Genomic DNA, 21,749 nt, shown 5'->3' with positions numbered 1-21,749 from the left:
GTGGGGTTTTGTTGTAATGTGTTTATTTTTTTATTTCCTTGTGCTAAAAACAACATAATAAAAATAACGTGATTAAGAAAAAAAAAGATGCAATTTGTCCTTGTGGAGAGTGACATAGCGGCTCTGGCATGCCGTGCACAGCGAATAAGCCTCCTTACCTTGGCATGCCAGAGCCGGTATGTCACTCTCCACAAGGAGAAACGTTACCCCTTAGACCTCAGTCCCGAGCCGCTCATCTAGACAAATCAGTTCTCATACTTTGCCCTGACGAGGGTCAACAGCCCGAAACACAATGTCAGCAAACTGAGATTCTGATTTGACTTTTATCCTAAGTCACATTGCACGACTCGTTAAAGGGTCGATAGTGACTTGTAGGATCGCTGCTTCCAATAGGTGGCGCTATAGAGCACAAGTCCTCTTCCTCTCTGAAGAGGCAATTTGCATAGACTCTTTAGAGAGATATTATAATGTTCAAAACTCTTCTTAAAAGAATTGTCCATTTAGAAGTTCCCTTTTCAAATACCATTTTTGGACATGCTTTGATGATGAAAGGGAGTCCCTCATTCAGGCAATGAGTGGTTACAGTGACCATGTCTACCTGGTGCCTGGGTATGTCTGTGCAGTACACATACAGATTATTAAATACACATTCCCATCTCAGATATTTCTGGCATATCCACAGGATTTACCACAATTAACTGATAAATGTGTCACCCACCATTGCAACCCACACCTATACTGAGAACGGTGGTTACCCAACTGCTGTTGTCTCTAATGGATGGCTGCAGCTTTCCCATCCATTTTGAGAATGTACGTAGAGGTTTCCACACATGTATGTGACTCTCGCCATTCTGCTTCATGGCAGTTACCGAAGCACTCAAGTTTTATCTTAACTCCCATAGACTAGTCGTGAGTAGGTTACCTCCTAGATTACAGCCGCTTGGGGTCCTAGCAATGGGACACCCTGTGTACAGCAATAATATTTGTGAAGTAAGATTGGCTTGTAATTGGGCTTGGTGTTCGTTTAAACGGGTCAATCGGCCGAAGACTTGTGAAACCTCACATTGTGCGTACTACACGCTGTGAGGATTCTCTGGTGTTGGTGTCAAGACAGGTGATCGGTCATGTGACAGCAAGTATGCGGTTTTCATCCTTCCAGTTGCACTCTGACTAGACTTGCCCAGCCTCGTTCTATTCACTTTTATTGAGCGAGACCGCTACCATCTAGTTGGCATGTGACCGTGACGCGCCCCTGGGCCTACTTGGTGTAGCGTTGCGCACGCGGGGACTACCCGGAGCCGGGCCTGTTGGGGGTAGTAGTCTCGTGGCGGTGACCCGGTCCGTGCCCAGGGAGTCATACTGTGTGGCTGAGTATTAGCAGTAGATGTTGGACGACTACGCCACCCGTTGAATGCAGCTATGGAGCTGCCGCTGCAGGGCAGACCGCTGAGGCCGGTGGAAGGATTGTGCAGCGTGGATGGTATAACCCCCAACGGGAGGGGTATGGCCTCAGGGCAGCCGACGTGGATGATGGGGGTAGCAGGAACCACTCAGAGACGATGCGGTGTAGTTCAGGGTCTTTACTGGTGACAAAAATAGACCCTCCCGGAGTACTGGCTAGCGGTCGGGGCCTGGTCAGTCTTTGAGCAGATGGGATTTTCCCCTGGCCAGGCGGAGCTGTAGGCCTCCCCAACTAATTGTACTCTTCTGGCTACCTTGCTAGAGGCGGGTAAAAGTAGCCCACGTCCCCGAGCGCACCGCGCGGCGCCCACCCGCACGGCCGGTGACTCGGGGCCTTCTAGTGGCTTCCGCTCCACGACGGCGGTGCCGGTCCCACGCGTGTGACCGTGCCCTCGGGCCTCCTGGCCAGAGGACCTGAAATCCCCCGCCGGTCGGTCTCTGCTGCTGGGTAAGGATTAGTCCCCACAGCCTCGGACTCCGGGTCCGGTGGTAACTCTTCAATCAGGGCGAGCTCTACAGCTGCCAGCCCCTGATTCCTTTTAGCACGACTTCCCCAGAGCTCCTGATCTCTCTTTCCTATAGCTGCTTTTCCTCTTCTTAACTCTCCTTCTCCACTCTCTAACCCTGCCTCAGCCCCAGTTTTATATAGGGGAAGTTCTTCCCCTCCCAGGACTGGGCAGGAGGTGTGGCATGCATAGGATTCCTGACCAAGAGACCTCCCACCTGCTCTCAGACATAATATTGCTATTACTGTGGAAACCAGACCCCTGGGGTGCCACAACCGCATTTATGCAATCCTCTCAGTGTGTATCTGCATTCACATAGAGTACAGAATTTCCCTTCAAGTCTACAAGAATCTGTGTGTTTATGCTACATTTTGTCTTTTTTTTTTTTTTGTATTATATCTTTTTAGTATAAGTTAAAAAAAAAAAATGTTACCTCGAACAATTGTGACTCTGGGAATTTGTAAAAATTCCATAAAGGCTGTTTTTCATACATTCGTGTTTCACGCTCCTGACCTGAACTTGGCAACCTCATAAAGGCCTATGAGCCTGCTGATTTCTGGTCAGGAGATTCGTGGCCAGTTTGGACATCGTGGTCTTTGCTTGGACCATAAAATCTGGATATGTGAATCCGGCCAATGAATTATTTAATTTAAATGAAGAGTAAATAGTATAAACGCTGCGACAGTATCTGTGTGTAACCTTTCATCACATTCTCTTGTAGCCAGACGTATACATTGACATTTGGATGCTCTATTATCAGTATCCGTTATTTGTTGTAGGCGGCAAGAGAAACATTAAAAGCCCACTGCCAAGTGATCTGATCTTCAGCGCCATCTCGGCTGTCTTTCCAGAGAGAGGATTTCCAGAAGAAGTCAGGAATAGGTAAATGATCGAAGAACCTACTGTTAAATGTTTATGCAATTTGGAATATGCTGTGTATCTATTCCCAATCCAAAAATACATGATTTGTGAAAGAGCTTCATGTCATGCTAGAAAACGGACAAAACATCTGTGTACTCGCAGCTTGAGGTGCACTCAGTTGTGTACCCAATAAAGTCAAGATCAATTGATCTGTTTTTCTGTGTATTAAAATGTTTTTTTTTCCAGGTACAAAGAGCTGACAGCAGCAACAGACCCCAACACACTTCCACCACAGTGCACTCCAAATATTGATGGACCCTTGGCAAAATCTGTGCCACGAGAGCAGTCCTTGCACTCCTTTCACACTCTGTTCTGCCGCCGCTGCTTCAAATATGACTGTTTCTTGCACCGTAAGTAGCCTGACTTCTGTATCTCATTTTTATACGTGCAACATCTATCCTAAGTGAAGCTAGGAGATTTAAAGGGAGTGCAGTACTCCATACACTGTACATAATAATAATAATAATTTTTATTTTTATAGCGCCAACATATTCCGCAGCACTTTACAATTTTAGAGGGGACTCGTACAGACAATAAAGACATTACAGAATAACAATAATCGCATAAATCAACAGATACCAGTAGGAGTGAGGTGGATGTTAACAATTGCTTGTATTGTACGGTCCAGCCATCAATATAATAGGGTAATCACATAGTGCCAAATGAACCAGTCGCCAACCAGTATATGTACAAGTACAAACACAGAGGGCTATCAAGTGCATGGATGGTGTGTGAACAGATGCTGTGAGGGTCCTGATTTGTAAGTAAATTTTGTATGGGAAAAATAAGGATAGTTAGATAAGTGAGGTGAAGCAATAGGCCAGTCTAAAGAAATGCGTTTTTAGGGCACGCTTAAAACTGTTGGGATTAATCGAAGTGTCCTGGGTAGTGCGTTCCAAAGAATTGGCACAGCATGTGAGAAGTCTTGGAGACGGGAGTGGGAGGTTCGGATTATTGAGGATGTTAATCTTGGGTGATTAGCAGAACGGAGGGCACGGGTAGGGTGGTAGACTGAAACAAGAGAGGAGATGTACCGTGGTTCTGAGGCATGGAGGGCTTTGTGGGCGAGAGTAATGAGTTTATATTGAACTCTGTAGCAGGTGGGTAACCAGTGCAACGACTGGCACAGGGTAGAGGCAACAGTGTAGTGGTTGGCGAGGAATATGATCTTGGCTGGTGCAATCAGGACAGATTGGAGAGGGGAGAGTTTAGTAAGAGGGAGACTGATTAGTAGAGAGTTGTAATAGTCCAGATGAGATTGAGTACATCCGGCCACTCCTGGAGCTGGTAACAGCCGATTGGTGGCAGGTAACAGATGTCGGATCCTGACCGATCTTATATTGATGACCTATCATCAGCATAAGTAATCAGGATTATAGTATTGGATGACCCCCTTTAATATCTTCCAATATGATTTCCATGTTTTTATTATGTTATCGCTTAATCTTTTATTGGTACAGAAAGGGGTCTGGACAAATGTTTCACTGCTCATAAGTGTTGGGCAGGCCAAACCCAACGCAGTAAAGTCTGCCTAAGTCTCCAGTAATGAGTATATCAGCTCAGGTGGCATTACTCCCTTCCCCTTTACCACCTGATATGAACATACATGCTTGGCTATGTATGTATGGCAACTTTAGTGAGTTGTGGAAGAAATTGGTTATTATTCATGATAATTCAGTATTTTCTACCCTGTAACTTGGTCACATAAACCGCCGTGATTGACGCTCTGCATTTGTTCACTATTGCTGTGCATGTGAATGCCATGAACCACATAGCAGGACATTGATGTAATGCATAAACTATTGATACATGAATAATATGACCCTCCTTATTCTTTTACACTTCAGCATTTCATGCAAGTCCAAGTGTGTGCAGAAGAAGGAACCGAGAACTTAAGATTGAGACTGAACCATGCGGCAGTCAGTGCTTCTTGTGGCTGGTGGGTTGTTATTTCTTTTTACGCTTCCACATTTGCTTCTATAAATGCCTCATAATATTGGAGTAAGATGGTGGCTTCTAGTCTGCCTATCCTGTGTTCTTATGGAGTAACAAAAGATGTTCCCCTTAGTCAGGTTTTTTTCTGTAAAAGGGTATGAAGCAGCCCTTTACATCCCAGGTTCTGCAAATGTAACACAAAGGCAAATGGTCCATCTCGCAATGCCTTTTTATACTGTATATAAATATACAATCTGTGTTGCCGGAGGTTGATTTGTAGGCCCATCAGACAGACAATTGTCAGGTCTCTTTAAAGAAGTATTTCACTCTCCAAGATCCTATCCCAATATGTAGTAGGTGTAGTAGTAATAATAATAATAATATTAGCAAATACCTCCAATTAGAAATGTAGTGTAGTTTTTCTGATTCACTATGTCTCTTTCCTCATGTGCAGGCATTGCAGGACCTTAGGTATAGATGGTTACGCCCACTGATATAGTGACAGCTAGTTTGCTAGTTGCTAGTGGTCATAACCATGAATACATCCGGTCCTGCAATGCCTGCACATGAGGAAAGAGACATAGTGAATCAGAAAAACTATACTACATTTCTAATTGAAGGTATTTCCTAATATTATTATTATTATTATTTCATCTACTACATATTGGGATGGGATCTTGGAGATGGGAATACCCCTTTAAGTTTTACTGTCAAAATGGCCAGAACATTGCAATGTACAAAACATATAACCAAGCCAAAATAGTGGTTTCTATGCATATAAAATATACAAAAGTAATTTGTTCTTATACCTATATAGATAATCACTAAAACCCATTTTGATTTCAGACAAACCTGTCATGATACAGCCGGTATGCCACTCTCCACAAGGAGAAACGTTACCCCTTAGATCTCAGTCCAGAGCCTCTCACCTAGCCAAATCAGTTCTCATACTTTCGGCTGTTGGCCTCGTCAGTGCAAACTCCGTGTCTGCAAATTGAGATTTTGATTTGGCTTTTATCGTAAGTCATATTGCACGGCTCGTTAAAGGGTCGATAGTGACTTGTAGGATTGCTGCTTCCAATAGGTGGCGCTATAGAGTTCCTTTGTCTCTCAAGAGGCAATTTGCACATGCAAGATTAAAATAAAAATCTAGCAGCAGGGAATGCTGGTTCTAAAAAAACCCCCCAAAAAACTCAATATTGACAAGTTAATTCCCCGCAGCTTTGGTGTCTTCTGACCTGTGCTGCTGCTTTTTATATGCACGTAATCTTTGCAGCAGAGTAAACTGATTAATAAGTTAGTTTTGTTTTTGTTTTACTTTATTGCATTTCCTGCTTTTTCGAACAAAAAAATCCCAGACAGCCACTTTAAAAGTTCCTTATATAAATGTTTGTGCACTTTATGTTGTCAATCCTCAGTTATTTTCTCTTGGTAGAGTGCCATCCTCGTGACTTCCAGCCTTACAGTTGATTTTTTCGATACCATAGTATTAGGTCATCAGTCACTCAATAAGATGCTTCTTTTAGTCTTCAACTCTCAATCCTTCAGGATGGAGCTAAAGAGTATGCTATGATGAACAACCCGAGATTCAAGTGCTTAGGGAGGCGGAGAAGGAAAACCCCAACACTTGCCACTTCCAGTTCCAGCGCTTCCACCTCAACAGTGACTGAGGCCAAAGAAGGGGACAGTGATCGTGACACAGGGAATGAATGCGCTTCCAGCTCTTCTGGTGAGAAGCTTTTTTTTTTTTTTGCTCTTGGTCATACGGTTTCATCAGAGGGAAGTACTGTATGTTGAAATGTTGCTGTCTACCCACTAGCCACAAAATCTCATAAAAGGCTGATGTTCTCTGTTCTGTAGAGATATATTTTTTTCATCAGTCATCTCAACAACATCACAGACTGGATTATATAACACTTATATACAGTAGATGAGACAGCACCCATCATTCACATTATGTGATGTCACAGCTCACCCCCTCCTCCTCTCTGCACAGATAAGAAAGCATACCTAGAAAATTCTCCTTTAAAAGTCAATGACAATTTCTATCCTACAAGTTCTTAAGGTCCATTTAACAAAGTTCAAAAGTACGCAGAGCTTCAACACCAAGCTGAGAAGGAATACCAAAGTTCCAAGTGGTCCCAGTTAGGGTCTACTATTATTCCATCTAGACGCAACCACAGTCAGCAGATGGATCTAATTCAACTTCTCTGCCCTGGGTTGAATGTTGGCTGCCGCTCCATGTGTGTTTGGGATCCTTTTCCCTGCCTGATGAATAAAGTATATCATGCAGAACTGCCAGATATCTAATAAAATATACTGGTTTCTTAGTAAAACTCATAAAAGATGTATTAAAAAAGCGCTTATGTTTAAAATATATTTTGTGAGTATTACTAATAAACTACTATGTTTTCTTTGGTATCTGATGAATCTGCACTTTCTATTTGTTTGCCTTCACGAACAATAAAAAAAATAAAAAACTTAAGGCTGGGTGCCCACATAGCGTTTTTCAAGCGTTTATGTTGCGGAATTTCTGCAGCGTAAACGCTTGTGAAACGCTAGGTAATCCGCACCCCATGGTCCCCAAGGAGATTCCGCATGTTCTATGCACATGCTGCGGATTTTTCCGCAGCGTTTATGCTGCGTACAAAAATCCGCAGCATGTCATTTAATTTTGCGGAAGCGCAGTGGAATGGCCGCCATTGACTTGCATTGAGACGCATAATATCCGTGTCTGTACATTTGACAAGCGGGTTCTATATGCGTCTCTATGTGCGGATGGTACCCAGTTCTGAAGGAGAGAAGACTCTCATCCAGACCTGGGTACCATTGTACCTGTAAAAAAAGAATAAAATAACAAATAAAGTTTATACTCACCTGTCCGGCGTCTTCTCTCTGAATGCCAGCATCGCTGAAGGACCTTCGGTGACGTCACAGTCATGTGACCGCAGGCCCTTCACTGCTCTGTCTCGCGATATGCCGGCAGCCAGGAACCAGACAGGAACGAGCGCTGCAGCCACGCCGGGGCAACCGGGGTGAGTATAGCTTTATTTGTTTTAATTTTTACGGTTCACACTGTATAAATCCATGCTGTTTGCATGGATTTATACAGTGTGACCTAGTTGTCAAGCACTTTCCAAGTGATGCTATCGCCTGGAAAGCGCTTGTCAATCTGCATGCGGAAACGCATGTGAATCCGCATGTGTATCCGCATGTATTCTGCAGGAAAAACGCATGCACAATCTGCATGCGTTTTTTTCTGCCAGGGAGATGCACAAATGCTGCAGAAATTTTCTGCTTCATTTCTGCATCGTGGGCACATAGCCTAAATCATCAAAATTTAGAGTGTGCGGTGAATCTCTCTTGCGTTGGTCAATGGGTCACGTGCCCCATTCCATCAGAACCTCGAAATACGACCAAGTGTACGCCAGTCTTCTAGTATCTGTTCCAGCGGTGTTGGCACTCGCGGACCCGGGGCTCTTGTGTGGTTGTTGTGACGCTGTCGCCCAATCAGCACTGACATCACTGGCCCCAACTTCTGTCGATTTGAACATGAAGAGAAAGTTTGAGCTGCGGCTGATCTCTGACTTCCTCTTCATGTTCAGTTTGTCCAAAGGCGGGGACAGTGACGCCAGCGCTGATTGGGCGCCGGGGTCACGTGTCACAACAACAGCATGAGAGCCCCGGGACCGCGAGTGCCGACACCGCTGGAACAGCGCCAGCACGGGAGGTGAGTATAAGTTTTCTTATTTTATCGGGGCCAAGCGTGGGGTATGGCAAGAAGTTGTCCAAGTAATGGACAACTTCATTAACTGCCTATAGGAGTGCTGGTCGCACATGCTCACTAATGCTTCATTCACACAGGACTTTAGGGAGCCTATTCTCAGAATCATTGGGTTCTCAGCAGCAAGTATCATTCTTAAGTATTCCATAATTGTATAGTAGATGCAGATCCCACTGATGGGACTTGCATCTATTTCGAGAACCGAGTCCAGTTTCGCTCTTTCAATAGTTATAGATGTGGTCAGAATTACCATACAAATGTACAGTTGAAACCAGGTTAGCCAGTAGATAGAGAAATATTTAGATTTGAGAGTCCTCATCTAAATATTTTTCTATCTACTGGCTAACACGGTACAAGAATATATATTTTCCCTATATCAAAATGGAGGATACCAGAATGTGCCGCATCTTCATGGAACTTAAGCCACTTCTGAAGAAACGTGCACAATTGGACAGCGCCTTTTTTTTCGTATCTAAATGCAAAAAGGAGAATCTAATTCCCAAAGAACTCTGGATTACAAACCCAATTCTTCATACCTACAATACTCATTATGCACAAAACCTTTGCCACAGGACTTCTGAGAGACTAAGGAACCACCTTTTGCATGTCTTCTACAGCATCAAGAGTAAAGTCCAAGGGCAATTTGAAACTCGGAGGAAAACACTTACAGAAAACACAGAGCAAAAATTACAGCAATACTACAACAAACTACGGATCCTTCTGATTCATAACAAGGAAAAGAAGCTGCACAGATTGCGCCTAAATTCAGGATGCTATACGAGCCAAAACCTGACAATTTGGACAAAAACTCCATTCTAGACACAGAAGCATCTAACTGTGTCATCAATCTCTCAGATTATACACCCAACAAAGCGGAGCTGGCCGTGCTTTCTAGAGGACTCTCATTTTGTCCTACTAAGGCCCTAGATAAAACTGAACTCTGCAGTGATATGGAAAATTATTTCAGGAGACTGCGCCTGTGGGAATACTTCAATGCTACAGAAGATTCAGAACCCACCCAAACTGAAGGAAAAGGGATCTTGACAACCAAGAAGAGGTCAGATTGGACACCTCCACCTGGACGAAACCCTCATTTGGATACATATATACTCCTTCAGACATGTGATAAAATCCAACATCAGTGCCCAGGAGAGAAAGGCCATACAATCTTTGAAAACCAACAAAGAAATCATCATTAAACCTGCTGACAAAGGTGGTGCAATAGTGATGATGAACACATCAGACTACATGAAGGAAGCAAACAGACAACTGGTGGACAAGCACTACTACAAAAAACTGGAGTCTGACCCTACACAGGACTATTACAAGGAACTAAACAAGTTGGCATCTTGTCTGCCTGACGAATCCATAAGAGCCGATGACCTGATACCAGAGAGTCCAAGAATAGGGACATTCTATATCCTTCACAAAATCCACAAATCTGGAAATCCATGAAGACCAATTATTTCATGTGTGGGCAACCTTACTGAGCAAGTTTCTGGATGGGTAGAGTGTGTTCTTAAACCACTGGTAAAGAGTACACCCAGCTACATTCAGGACACGACAGACCCACTGAATAAACTAGCAGCAATAGGTCCTCTACCAGAAGGAACCATCCTGGCCACCATGGATGTGGAATCGTTGTATTCTAATATCCCACACAAGGATGGAATAAATGCCTGCAAAATCTTCATAGAAAAAACAGGAATTGTTGCTGATTCTGTGGTCAAACTTACAGAATTCACCCTCACCCACAATTACTTTGAATTTGATAACAACATATATCTACAGGAAACTGGTACAGTGATGGGAAGTAAAATGGCTCCACAGTACGCAAATCTTTTCATGGCCAAGCTTGAAAGTGACTTTGTCCTCATGTCCGATCAGGCCACTGGCCTACTATCGTTTCATTGACGATATTTTAATCATCTGGACGGGGTCTAAGTAACAGCTGAAGAAGTTCCATGAACACTTCAATCGATTTCATCCCACCATCAGCCTAACACTCAACTACTCCTGTACTGAAATTAACTTTTTGGACACCATCATCAAGCTACAGAACAATGAAATAGAGACATCCTTGTACCGGAAACCAATCGACCGTCCTACATACCTTAAATGAGACAGTTTCCATCCAAAACACATAAAAAACTCTATTTCTTACAGCCAAGCCATCAAATACAATCGGATATGTTCCAACCAGATGGATAGAGACAAACACCTTGATGGCCTCAGAAAGACCTTTTTGAATCAGGGCTACCATCCAAGAACAATTGAGAACCAGATTACAAGAGCCACCAGAATATCAAGGAATCATCTCCTACATTACAAAACCAAACAAGAAAACAACCGGGTGCCTCTAGTAGTCACCTACAATCCAAATCTGGAGGCGCTAAGAAGAGCTGCATGGAAACTACAACCCTTACTACAAAAAGATGCCCGATTACAATCCATATTTCCAGACCCCCCACTTCTGTGTTTCAGGCAGCCCCCAAATCTAAGAAGCATCATTGTCAGAAGCTCCCTGTCATCTCCACCAGCTGCAGGTACCTTTTCTTGCAACCAGAAAAAATGTAAATCCTGTCCGTTTATAACGACCACAGACCAGATAAAGATTCCCAATTCACATCAGGACTATAAGATCCCAGGTACGTTCAGCTGTATCACATCTAATGTAGTGTACTTAATTATATGTACCAAATGTCCAGCTGGGGGTCTTTATGTAGGGGAGACGGGGCAAAAACTTAGAACAAGGATGAATCATCATCGCCACGCAATAAAAGACAAAAGAATAGATCTACCTGTAGCCAAGCATTTTTGTTCCCCTGATCACAGCATAAAAGACATGAAATTACTGGTATTAAAATGTAACTTCAAATCTCAAAGAGAAAGAAGAATCTCAGAATATAAACTGATGGTGACCTTTAACAATTTCAGAGCAGGAATGAATGTGTCGCATGGATTTATGTCATTCTACATCAACTAAGGAATGTGCTTCTCAGACTATCAGACCTGTGAGGCCATCACAACACTGGACCTAGTCACAGGACAATAAAACCTTCATACTCCTTATCTATTAACTGCTAAAATATTTATAGCCAGAACTGTTTATCTCTTCCATAAAAACTCTGCTTTTCATCACCTGTCTTACCTACTGCATTTTTGTGTGTCTTATCGTGTATAAATATGTGACTTCAGATTTTGTGGTATACTATGCCTGATGAAGAGACCTGAGTAGTCTCGAAAGCTTGCAATTTGTTACCATTTTTTCAGTTAGCCATTAAAAGGTATCAACCACTGAGGATTCTCAAATCTAAATATTTTTCAGTTGAAACCAGAAGTTTCCATACACTATATAAAAAGACACATATGCATGTTTTTCTCAATTTCTGACATGAAATCAGAATAAACCTTTCCCGTTTTAGGTCAATTAGGATTACCATAATTTTTAATATTTGCCAAATGCCAGAATAATGAAAGAGAGAGAATGTTTTAAGGCATTTTTATTACTTACACTTACTGCAAAGTCAAAAGTTTACATACATTTCATTAGTATTTTGTACCATTGCCCTTAAACTGAATGACTTGGGTCAAACGTTTGGGATATCCTTCCACAAGCTTCTCACAATAGTTGGTCGTTATTCAGGCCCATTCCTCCTGACAAAACTGGTGTAACTGATCCAGGTTTGTAGGTCGCCTTGCTCGCACCTGCCTTTTCAGCTTTGCCCATAAATTTTCAATAGGATTGAGATCAGGGCTTTGTGATGGCCACTCCAAAAGTGGACCTGTGGAAGCGCGGTGTGCATGAAACGGCCGTCGTCCTTCAATGTGTGCCACCGACCCCCTGCTATGAATTTTTAACAGATGAAATAAAGGAGGATTTTTTAGACCGGTGAGTGCTCTCCTGTTTTTCTCCATATTGTTACTTGTTGTACTCACTTTTTGCAGTTGGAGTAGCACCCGGTCTCCACAGGGTGAGATGCCTCAGTTTACCTTAAACAGCAATTGATTACAGACCCCATAACAGTACTTGGTGCTGGCTTTCTCTTCTTCCCAATTTGGACTCCAAAACATTGACTTTTTTATCTTTAAGCCACTTTATCATTTTGGCAGTATGCTTTGGGTCATTGTCCATTTGGAAGACCCATTTCCACCCAAGCTTTAACTTTCCTGGCTGATGTCTTGAGATGTTGCTTCAGTATTGCCACATAATCTTCTTTTCTCATGATGCCATATATTTTGTGAAGTGCTCCAGTCCCTCCTTCAGCAAAACAACCCCACAACATGATGCTGCCTACCACCCCCGTGTTTCACAGTTGGGAGGGTGTTCTTAGGCTTCCAAGCTTCTCCCTTTTTCCTCCAAACGTAACGATGGTCATTATGCCCAAAAAGTTCAATTTTAGTTTCATCAGACCACAGGACATGTCTCCAAAAATCAAGGTCTTTGTTCTTGTGTGCATTTGCAAATATTAATCTGGCTTTTTTATGTTTCTTTTTGAGTAATGGCTTCTTCCTGGCTGAGTGGCCTTTCAGCCCATGTTGATACAGTACTCGTTTCACTGTGGATATTGACACAATTTTACAAGCTTCCGCCATCATCTTCACAAGGTCTTTTGCTTTTGTCCTTGGGTTGATATGCACATGTCGGACCAAAGCACGTTCATCTCCGGGACACAGAACCCGTCTCCTTCCTGAGCGGTATGATGGCTGGACAGTCCCATCTTTTTTGTACTTGCATATAATTGTTTATACAGATGAACGAGGCACCTTCAGGTATCGTGAAATTGTACCCAAGGATGAGCCAGACTTGTGCAAGTCCACAATTCTCTTCCTGATATCTTGGCTGATTTCTTTAGACTGTTCCATGATGTTACATAAAGAAGCAGTGTGTTTCAGGTGTGCATTAAAATACATCCACAGGTGTGTCTCTAATTAACTCAGATGATGCCAAAAAAACTATCAGAAGCTTCCAAACACATGACGTCGTCATATGGGCAGTCCAGAATTGTTTAAAGGCATAGTAATCTTAGTGTATGTAAACTTTTGACTTTGTAGTAAGTAATAAAAATGCCTTAAAACATTCTCTCGCTCTCATTATTCTGGCATTTGGCAAATATTAAAAATTATGGTAATCCTAATTGACCTAAAACGGGAAAGGTTTATTCTGATTTCATGTCAGATATTGAGAAAAACATGCATATGTGTCTTTTTATATAGTGTATGTAAACTTCTGGTTTCAACTGTATGTATATTCTGACCACCGCTCCACTGACTGCAGCATGCATTGGGCCTTGTCCTTGAGATATGTACATGGGACCCACATCTACTGTACCTTTATGGCAAATCCTTTGGACATGTCATATATGTAGAAGATCAGGATACCCCTTTGACTTTCTAAAGAGAGGACCTATTTCAAAGTGTGTCAACTGAGCAGAAGTGCTGATTTAGGGAGTTTGTAAAACTGGGAAATGTATCTGTTCTAGTTAGGAATATGCTGTACATTCACAGTCGCCTGTATATTAGTCTTGTTTTGTTATTGTTATAATTGGGTAAGTGAATTGTGTAGTACATATTTACTAGTTCACAATTAGTAGCATGATGCAATTGTTTTAATACAGAAGGAAATTCTCGCTGCCAAACCCCCACAAGGCAGAGGCAGGGAAGCATGAGTGGAGACTTGCCTGAGGGTTCAGAAACCAGCGAACCGGTGGAATGGTCCGGAGCCGAGGAATCTCTATTCAGAGTTTTCCATGGGACCTACTTCAACAACTTCTGTTCTATTGCCCGACTTATGGGCACCAAGACATGCAAGCAGGTACAAAATAAAAGCATATAGGCAGGTGTAAGAGTGTCTAAAGAGGTCTGTGTACACATCATGCGCTCATAGTAGAATATATGGTTATCTGTGTTGCACGTATCCATGTCTGGTGTAAACATGCAGTTAAGGTATTCTAAGAGTTTGAAGAACTTGTCCACTACTTTATCATTGATGACCTATCCTCAGGATAGGTCATCAATGTCTGATTGGTCGGGGTCTGACTCCCGGCGCCCCCCACCGATCAGCTGTTATCGAAGTCGGTGGCGACCGCCGGCCAGAAGTACTCATTTGCGGAGCTGGCTGTCTTCTGATAGTGGCCGCAGCAGGGTATTACACATCTGCCTCCTATTGATTTGAATAGGAGGTGGATATGTAGTACCAAGCCTTGGCCACTAACAGAAAACGCCCAACTCCGCAAGTGAGTACTTCCGGCCAGCGGCGGCCGCCGATTCCAATAACAGCTGATTGGTGGGGGTGCCAGGTGTCAGACCCCGGCCGATCAGACATTGATGACCTATCCCAAGAATAGGTCATCAATGCTAAAGTAGTGGACAACCTCTTTAACCCCTTTACCCCGAGGGTGGTTTGCACGTTAATGACCAGGCCAATTTTTACAATTGGCACCCTCGCCGATCACCTGTTCTCGATGGCGGCAGCAGGCACAGGTCAAAAGTGCTCAATAGTGAAGCTGGTCCGTCTTTTGATAGTGGCCGCGGCAGGGTACTGCAGATCCGCCTCCTATTCAAATTAATAGGAGGCGAATGTGCAGTGCCTTGCCGTGGCCACTATCAGAAGACTGAGCAGCTCCACAATTGAACAGTTCTGGCCAGCGACTGCCGCCATCGAGAACAGTGTGGGTGGTGTCGGACCCCAACCAATCAGACATTGATGAACTATCCTAAGGACAACATCTTTAAGGGCAGACTTGATGGCCCCAGTAGCCTTTTTTTTGGGCAATTTTCTAAGTTTCTATGATATGCAGTCAACTTTTAGGTTTAACTTCATTGGTGAAAAGCCAGTACCTAATGCTTTTCACACTTCTGTTCTTAGACATAGAAAGTTTCAGCCCAAAAGATGATTTTAAATTAAAGTCTCCAATGACGTTGGTGTTTGCCAGTGCTGGACAGGCTTTGTGTCTCACCACTGGGCCAGCTGTGAACATCGATTATATTAGACCATTTTTCTGATATTGCAGTGATTTTTATCTTGTGTAGACAGCACTAGACCAGAGGGCATCATCTGTTGTCATTAACTTTTTGTAAAGGTTTTTCAGTTTGCTGTGAAAGATTCACTTATTCTGAAAGTGCCCACTAAAGAACTGATGAGTACTGCGCAAAAAAAGAAGAGAAAGCACAGGTATGGTTGATCAACGTTAATGTGTCACTCAAAGTAGTATAGATGTTTTCCAGAAGGGATGCTACAAGGAATCATAGAAAGCCTGGTCTCTTGTGAAACCAAATAAATAAGCCAAAAGTAAGGGGGACATGAATCTTTCCGGGATATAACGACTGAGATATTGGCTATGACCCCTGTTTGCACAAACTCTGCCCAATCTCCACAGCTGCTGTAACCATTAATGTCTTTCTTATTTGAAGAGGCAATTTCATACCTATTCACACCTGAATAGTACATTTCCCTTAAATTCACTATTTACTGTCTAAATACCTCAATTCTGATTCTTCTGCTTTTTTTCCCATTTTTTTGTGCTGTATTGGTCCATTGCAGAGATATTCACATTAGTTGTTTTTGGAGCGTAGTATGTGAAATCTCTGCTTGCAGTCTAACTGAGTATTTCTCTGGGCACATGCCCTTTCACCTATCCCTCCCAGATGCTGCCATTCGCAGCTCGGCAACTGATCTAGTAGTCTATGAATCTCACGCTGCTGAGTTGTGATTGTTAGCATCTGGGAAGAAGTGGTGAAAGCGAGTACCCCAAAAGAAGACTGAAAAAACACCCGGTGCACTACAAGCAGAGATTTCCCATACTGCCCTGCAAAAGCAGCAAATGTGAATATCTCTCCAATGGAGCGACACAAAACAGAACGGAAAAGAGCGACAAAATAAGGGGAGCACAGATTTTTAAAGTTGTTTTAACTCAATTTTTCAGCAAATCACAGGACTTCATTAAATAAAATATATCAAGAATGTGGATTGTTTATATGAGTATTGGCTATATTTTTTTTACTTGTATATTGTGAAAATGTAATGTTAAAAATAGATTTTACCTACTAAAAGAGAAAAATATAATCACAGAGCTGCAGTGTGTGTAAGGGATTTTCACATAATGGGAAATTGCTGCAGATTTTCTTTGTACATCCCACACTGCAGATCTGCTGTAATTCACAGTTCAAAACATGATTGGTGCTTTCAAAATCCCCATGCGCACATATTGTAGAAGTTGTATTGATGCCGTCTTTATTTATGTGGCTTATGTTAGTTGAGCTTCAATGATTTTTTTTTAATTATTTTCTCCATATTCTGTTTCCTTTGTAGACTGTGGGCCGCACATTGCAGGAAGATTCAGCTTAAAAAGGGTAAGTTGTAAGCTGCAGATTCGCTTCTGCGTAAAACGCTGTGTTCATTTCAGCAGAATAGTGATCACTAAACTAATTCCCTTCCACAGTCGGACATACTGCCCAGTAATCATTATAAGGGCTCACGCACAAAGCTGCATTGTGACTCTGCTCTATACAGCCATGTGAAAAAAGCAGCCATAGAGTTGTAGAGTCTTTACTATATCTCCATATGGGCTCAGTTTCATAGAGGGGTGTTTTGTTTTGTTTTGGATTCTTTTAAAATTTAATAGAAAAAAAAGTGTGACAAGTCTATCAGACTCCATATTCTTGGAGTTATTATTATTTATTAGTATAGCGCCATTTATTCCATGGCGCTTTACATGTGAGAAAGGGGTATACATACAAGAACAATTACAATGATCTTTAACAAAACGTGACGGCGACTGGTACAGGAGGAGCGAGAACCCTACCCGCGAGGGCTCACAGTCTACAAGGGATGGGTGAGGATACATTAGGTGAGGGTAGAGCTGGTCATGCAGCTTTATGGTGGAGTGAGGATTACTGCAGGTTGTACGCTTGTCGGAAGAGGTGGGTCTTCAGGTTCCTTTTGAAGGTTTCCACGGTAGGAGAGAGTCTGATATGTTGGGGTAGAGACTTCCAGAGTAGGGGGGATGCACGGGAGAAATCTTGTATACAGTTGTGGGAAGAGGAGATAAGAGGGGAGTAGAGTAGGAGATCTTGTGAGGATCGGAGGTTGCGTGCAGGTAAGTACTGGGAGACTAGGTCAGAGATATATGGAGGACACAGATTGTAAATGTCTTTGTATGCCATGGGTAGGGTTTTGAACTGGAGTCTCTCGGTAATGGGAACCAGTGCAGGGATTGACAGAGAGGAGAGTTACTCCAACCTATAGGCACTGCCTTATTAAAGAGGTTATGTCACTTGCCATAAATTAGTAATTGTTTTACCTGCTGCAAGTGCCCTTGTTGTCCTGAATCTGGCATTGTTTATTCTTTGTTCCTCACATATGGCATCGCTTTCCTTGTATGTAAATCTAGTCTTGTTAGCCAAAGGGGCTTTATCCTCAAGAAGATGCCCACAGAGAAAAGTTGAGGTTTACTCCCCATTGGCCAACAATATTAGATTGATACATATAGGGAAGTGAAGGCCATATCTTAGGAACAGAAAGGCACAGGAACAAAAGACCAGATTCAGGAGTACATTGGCATTTACACCAGGTAAAGAAAATTCTGGTAAGTGACAGATCCTTATTAAGGAGCCGTATCACTTCCATGCCCGTGTGTATTAGGTCTGACTTTGCTGTCCAAGGTCACTGAGAAGTGCACAGTAAGACAATACAGCCAGAGAAATGAGAGCGAGTGGGAGTGATGGTAATGCTCACCTGGGGTGGTTGGGTATGGACACAACACCAATAAGAGCCTTAGAATCTGTGGCTGCGGCCCCGAGGCTGGAGGAAAAAAGCTTCCAGATAGCAATTCACTTCAGTGGAGAGATCACAGTACCTGGGCTGCTCTTCTGGAAATGAAGAATCCTCGATAGTATAAAGGGAAAGCTTTTAGTAACCAATGCATTTTGGCATGGAGTGGCACCTTTTTCAAGGTAAAAAAAACAAATGCTATTTGTTTTTTTCACCTTGAAAAAAAGCACCATTTGGGCTCCAAAACGTGTTGGTTAATAAAAACCTTAATTTTATACCATGTATATTGATTAAAACAACAAATATGCCCATAATAACCCTTCTAAGGCTTTGTCCAGTATTTAATTTTTTTTAAGGCATGAGTTGTCATAAAATAACAAACGGACGTGTACTCTCCTCCTGCCATCCAGTGTAGGCTGCTCCTATGGTCAGCGCTGACTCTGCCATCAGGATCTCACATAGTGCTGGGACTGCCTGCAGCAATCTGGCGACTGGAACAGCTCGTTGTCAGAGAAATCTCAGATGACGTGTAGTCATTGCTTCTGGAGCTAGCACTGACCACCAGAGGTGCCTGCACTGGATCCACAGATGTGGCAGGAGGCGTTTTCTGCCTCCATATGTAATACGTATCTGTAGTTATATTGTCTATTAACTGTATCTCCAACAAACAGAAAGTGTCGTTCTCTTTAGGGTTTTCAGAAGTAAAATCATAAATTACAAAATAATGACTGATCTTGTTTTTTCTTGAAAACAGATAATTCGGCAAACCAAGTATATAACTATCAGCCCTGTGACCACCCAGATCATCCGTGTGACAGCACTTGTCCCTGCATCATGACTCAGAACTTCTGTGAAAAGTTCTGTCAGTGCAACCCTGATTGTGAGTAATTACATGTGATTGACATCATGGTTAAGGCCGGCTTCACACATTCATGGTCCCAGTAGGGACCGTGATGCACGGACTGGCCGCCGGTCTCCTGGCCCAAACTCAACAACCTTACAGACATATATGAGACTCGCAGCCGGTCTGTACATCACTGTTCATACTCAGACCATGAATGTTGGATGTAAGATGCCAGACTTATGGGATAAGGGTGAAAAGACAACACTAGAGAGTTTTAATGTTGGAAAGGCGTATACTCAAAGAGATTCTACAGTCTCAGAAATTCACATACTGTAAAGTGATGGCATTTTCTGTGAGGGTCTTTTATATGTGCTGCAAACAAAAACTTACATCTGTGTTTGTTGCACTGGGTGGATTTGCATTGAGGTAAGTGGTAGATTGAGGACTTTGTGTAGTATAATAAGTTCTAAACCTAAGAAAACTGATATGAACAAGACACAGAAGTTAAAACTGAGCCAAGAAATATCTAAGGATGACTTTTCAAAGGTTTATGGACTAATGAGATTAGAGTGACTCTTGACAGACCAGATGGATGGGCTGTGGCTGGGTCTGTAACGGGCACAGACCTCCTGAGACACCAGCAAGATGGAGGTGGGGTACTGCTAAGGACTGGTATTATTAAAGATGAGCTAGTTGGACCTTTTCGGGTTCAAGATGGACTCAAAAATCAACTCTCAAAACCTACTGCCAGTTTTTAGAAAACACTTTCTTCAAGCAGTGGGACGGGAATAAGTCTGTAATTAAAATAAAAAAACAAACAAACATGCAGGGCAATGCTCCATCACATGCAACAAAGTCTCCACTGCTTGGTTGCCAGTAAACGCCTTAACCCTTTCACCCCCGGGCCATTTTCCGTTTTTGCGCTTTCGTTTTTTGCTCCCCTTCTTCCCAGAGCCATAACTTTTTTATTTTTTTGATCAATATGGCCGTGTGAGAACTTAGTTTTTGCGAGACAAGTTGTACTTTTGAACATCACCATTAGTTTTACCATATTGTGTACTGGAAAACGGGGAAAAAAAAGTGCGGTGAAATTGCAAAAAAGTGTAATTCCACAGTTATTTATTTTTTTACCATGTTCACTAAATGCTAAAGCTGACCTGCCATTATGATTCCCCAGGTCATTATGAGTTCGTAGATACCAAACATGTATAGGTTCTTTTTTATTTAAGTGGTGAAAAAAAAAATCCAAAGTTTGTTTAAAAAAAAAGTCTCCATTTTTTGGGATCTGAGGCCGGGTGAGGGCTTTTTTTTGCGTGTCGAGCTCACTTTTTTATTGATACCTTTTTGGGGTAGATGTGATGTTTGGATCGCCCGATATTTCATTTTACTGCAATGTTGCGGAGACCAAAAAAACGTAATTCTGGCGTTTTCATTTTTTTTCTTTTTATGCTGTTTACCAATTGGATTAATTCTTTTTATATATTGATAGATCGGGCGATTCTGAATGCGGTGATACCAAATATGTGTAAATTTGATATATATTTTTTAATTGTTTTATTTTGAATGGGGCAAAAGAGGGGTGATTTAAGCTTTTATATTTTAAAATATATATATATTTTTTTTACTTTTTACATGCTTCAATAGACTCCATGGGAGACTAGAAGCTACGATCATCTGATCGCCTGTGTGTAGCTGAAATGCTCACTTGCTATGAGCGCCGACCACTGGGCATCGCTCATAGCATCCTCGCAATGACAACCGCAGGGGTCTGCAGACCCTGTGTTGTCATGCCAACCCATCGGCGACCCGCGGTTGCGTGACACGAGCGCCAATGGATGGGATTAGTGATTCCACCCGCAGCTGTTAGGGTCACATGACAGCTGATCAGATCAGCTGTCATGTCCCCCAGAAAGGTGCGGGTTCATCGTCGACGCCCTCGCCAAAGGGAGAGACACGGCACATGTCGTTAAGGGGTTAAAGATGAAAGAATAATGACCTAGCCCCTTCCTCACCTGACCTAAACCCTATTGAGAACCTATAGCCCTTCTTAAACAGGAGATTTACGGTGAAGGAAAACAGTCACCTCTCTGATCAGTGTCTTGAGGACTGTGGCTGGTGCTTCTCAAAAAGTGGATTGTCACTTTGCTGTGCTTAGTTTCTTAATCTGTTGACGATCCACTTTCTGGAAAGCACTGCCATTTTCCATAGGCTTATGACTGTATATTTCTATATTTTTTTCTTTGTCAAATGTCTTTTTGTACATTTTGAATTAATGAATTCTGCACACAGATTTTCTCCTAAGGGCAGTTTCACATGTCCGTACATTTCCGGTACCGGAAAAACCGGTACCGGAGATATTCGTGTGTTCGTGTGTGTCACACGTGTGGCAACCATGTGCCGCATCAGGATCACACTTACCGGCGCTTGGGAATCAGTGGTAAAATTAGCGTTGTTCCCAAGTGCGGGTGCTGAACACTGCCCTCATCATTGTTCCTTGCTTGCGCTGTGATCAGCACGAGCAAGAGA

At 42.6% G+C, this 21,749-nt stretch overlaps 1 protein-coding gene across 3 annotated transcripts in view; it reads left to right on the top strand.

Annotated features, from left to right (window-relative positions):
• Positions 1-21,749, top strand: part of EZH1 (enhancer of zeste 1 polycomb repressive complex 2 subunit) — an 89,221-nt gene that overhangs the window by 41,998 nt on the left and 25,474 nt on the right. For all 3 annotated transcript variants that reach the window (XM_073683596.1, XM_073683597.1, XM_073683595.1), the window contains 8 exons: positions 2,747-2,849; positions 3,075-3,238; positions 4,736-4,827; positions 6,372-6,552; positions 14,226-14,422; positions 15,690-15,781; positions 16,919-16,959; positions 19,134-19,259. In XM_073683596.1, the coding sequence (XP_073539697.1) occupies positions 2,747-2,849; positions 3,075-3,238; positions 4,736-4,827; positions 6,372-6,552; positions 14,226-14,422; positions 15,690-15,781; positions 16,919-16,959; positions 19,134-19,259 (996 nt within the window). The remainder of the gene's footprint in view (positions 1-2,746; positions 2,850-3,074; positions 3,239-4,735; positions 4,828-6,371; positions 6,553-14,225; positions 14,423-15,689; positions 15,782-16,918; positions 16,960-19,133; positions 19,260-21,749) is intronic.

This window comes from Phyllobates terribilis, unplaced genomic scaffold, assembly GCF_046119375.1.
Source record: "Phyllobates terribilis strain yellow unplaced genomic scaffold, ASM4611937v1 Scaffold_5__5_contigs__length_657084704, whole genome shotgun sequence".
Classification (NCBI taxonomy): Eukaryota; Metazoa; Chordata; class Amphibia; order Anura; family Dendrobatidae; genus Phyllobates; species Phyllobates terribilis.
Note: the sequence above shows the minus strand (reverse complement) of the source record. Positions and strands in the feature narration are given on the sequence as shown.